The sequence below is a fragment of the Arachis ipaensis genome, chromosome B09, assembly GCF_000816755.2.
Source record: "Arachis ipaensis cultivar K30076 chromosome B09, Araip1.1, whole genome shotgun sequence".
Classification (NCBI taxonomy): Eukaryota; Viridiplantae; Streptophyta; class Magnoliopsida; order Fabales; family Fabaceae; genus Arachis; species Arachis ipaensis.
Window position 1 is genome coordinate 106,400,868 of NC_029793.2, and position 2,304 is coordinate 106,403,171.

General features: G+C 35.9%; 1 protein-coding gene across 1 annotated transcript in view; it reads left to right on the forward strand.

Moving 5' to 3' along the window:
• The window catches only part of LOC107618328 (3-ketoacyl-CoA synthase 11), a gene marked incomplete at its 5' end in the record, with an annotated part of 2,773 nt that continues 1,676 nt past the window's right edge, over positions 1,208 to 2,304 (forward strand). The window contains 1 exon segment of the mRNA XM_016320355.2: positions 1,208 to 2,088. Coding sequence (XP_016175841.1) covers positions 1,288 to 2,088 — 801 coding nt within the window.

The following is a 2,304-nucleotide window of genomic DNA, read 5'->3' on the forward strand; positions in this document are numbered from 1 at the left end:
TAAAACCTAACTATAAATCTACAGAAATGTTATTTGTATACTAAAATCATCCACTAAAATTAGCCATCAATATATTTGTGTATAAATACATATGTAATTTAATTTATTTTTAATATAGTATTTATATTTTAACATATATTTTGTACTAATAGCTAATTTTAGTGACTAATTTTAATTTACATGAAGCATTTAAGTATATATATATCAAAAGAAATGAGAATGAGTTACAATATATGTATTATTATTGTTTTATAGATATTATTATATCAGCTCATTCATTATTTGCTTTTAAATGTAATGAGTTCCAAATAATAGACACAATTCAAAAGATCAAATTTAAGTTATTATTATTATTATTACAAATTAAATAAAGGAAAGAGATATTACCATTCACAATTTGATGGTATGATATTATTATAAATGCAAAATGCATTTTATTGAAAGTAAAATTTTCCAAATAAAAATGAGAGAAAAGGATAAATAGGTCCTTGACCTTTTGTCCTGTGGACATTTTCGTCTCTCATCATTGAAAAATACTTTTAAGTCCCTGATCTTCACAAAATTTGGACAGATCAGTCGCTGACGGAGGCATTTGGACGGATTAGTCCCTGACAAAGGCATTTGGATGGAGGGACTGATCCGTCCAAGTTTTGTAAAGATGAGAAACTTAAAAATATTTTACAATAGTCAAAGATAAAAATGTTTGCGGGAAAAAGATTAGAGAACTATTGTCCTTTTCTCTAAAAATTAATTTAAGACTAGAAATATCGGATCCTTATTAAGAACTAGTGAACTACATTCCACATAAACTTTTGGAAAAACACGGATTGTACAGTGGCAAAGCAGCAATAAGAAAGAAAGGAGGAGGTCAAACTTGAAGGAAAAAGGAGCTGGAAGAGAAAGAGAAAAAGGGAAGCGAGCGATGGCTAAATTGTCCCAGTTGGCTTATTCAATGCCTCGGCATGTAAACAATTAAAAGTTCGTTGGGGTAGTTGCATCCACTATCTTCCTCTCCCAACTCTCTCTCTCTCTCTCACACTCACAAAACACATAAACACACCCCTTTAAAACCCTCCCACATCTTCCATTGTTTTGCATCCCCCAATTTTCAATCTCATTTGCATGTTTAGGCAAACACAATCGCCATTTCTCCGAATCTAATTTTTCCCCGTTTCACAATTCGAAAACTATTCCTTTTCCCCTTCTTCTTTCGGCATTATTAGCACCTTTCTACATTCCATCTCCGATTCAGGAACATAATAATAGTTTCCCTCTCTGATCTCCACCATGGCAGATCCAAAGAACAACCAAAAAAGCGACGATTCAGCTACCATTTCAGTACAAGAAACAACAGCAAAGTACAATAACAGCAATAACAATAAGCTTCCGAATTTTCTTCTATCAGTGAGGCTCAAGTACGTGAAGCTCGGTTACCACTACGTAATCTCCAACGCCATGTACCTCTTACTGGTGCCGCTTCTCGGCGTAGCCTCAGCTCAATTGTCTACAATTTCAATCCATGACGTTCTTCAACTGTGGGAAAATCTCAAGTTCAATCTTGTCTCAGTTACAGTCTGTTCTTCTCTCATGGTGTTCCTCGCCACGCTCTACTTCATGAGCAGGCCAAGGGGCGTTTACTTAATGGACTTTTCGTGCTACAAGCCGGACCAAGATTGCACTTGCACAAGGGAGATCTTCATGGAGCGCTCCAATTTGACGGGAGTGTTCTCCGATGAAAACTTAGCGTTCCAAAAGAAGATTCTGGAACGGTCTGGCTTGGGGCAAAAGACGTATTTGCCCCCAGCCATACTGCAGGTTCCCCCCAACCCGTGTATGGCTGAAGCCAGGAAGGAAGCCGAGGAGGTGATGTTTGGTGCTATTGACCAGCTTCTTGACAAGACTGGTGTGAAGGCCAAGGATATTGGGATTTTGGTTGTCAATTGTAGTTTGTTCAATCCAACTCCTTCGCTTTCTGCCATGATTGTCAACCATTACAAGTTGAGGGGGAATATTCTAAGTTACAATCTTGGCGGTATGGGATGCAGTGCTGGACTTATATCCATTGATCTTGCCAAGCAGCTCCTTCAGGTATATATAATATACATATGCAACTTCATTCTAATTTTAACTTCAAATATTTATTGTTATTCTTGTGCATGGCTCTGAGATGATGATCATTGCAACTGTGTTAAAAATTATACTATTAGTATATCCCACTAGAAAACCGATTAAGGTGTAGCCAACTTGAGGTCAATTAGTTAAAAAATAAATTTATTATAAAAAAAATATTTTTAATATCTTAAT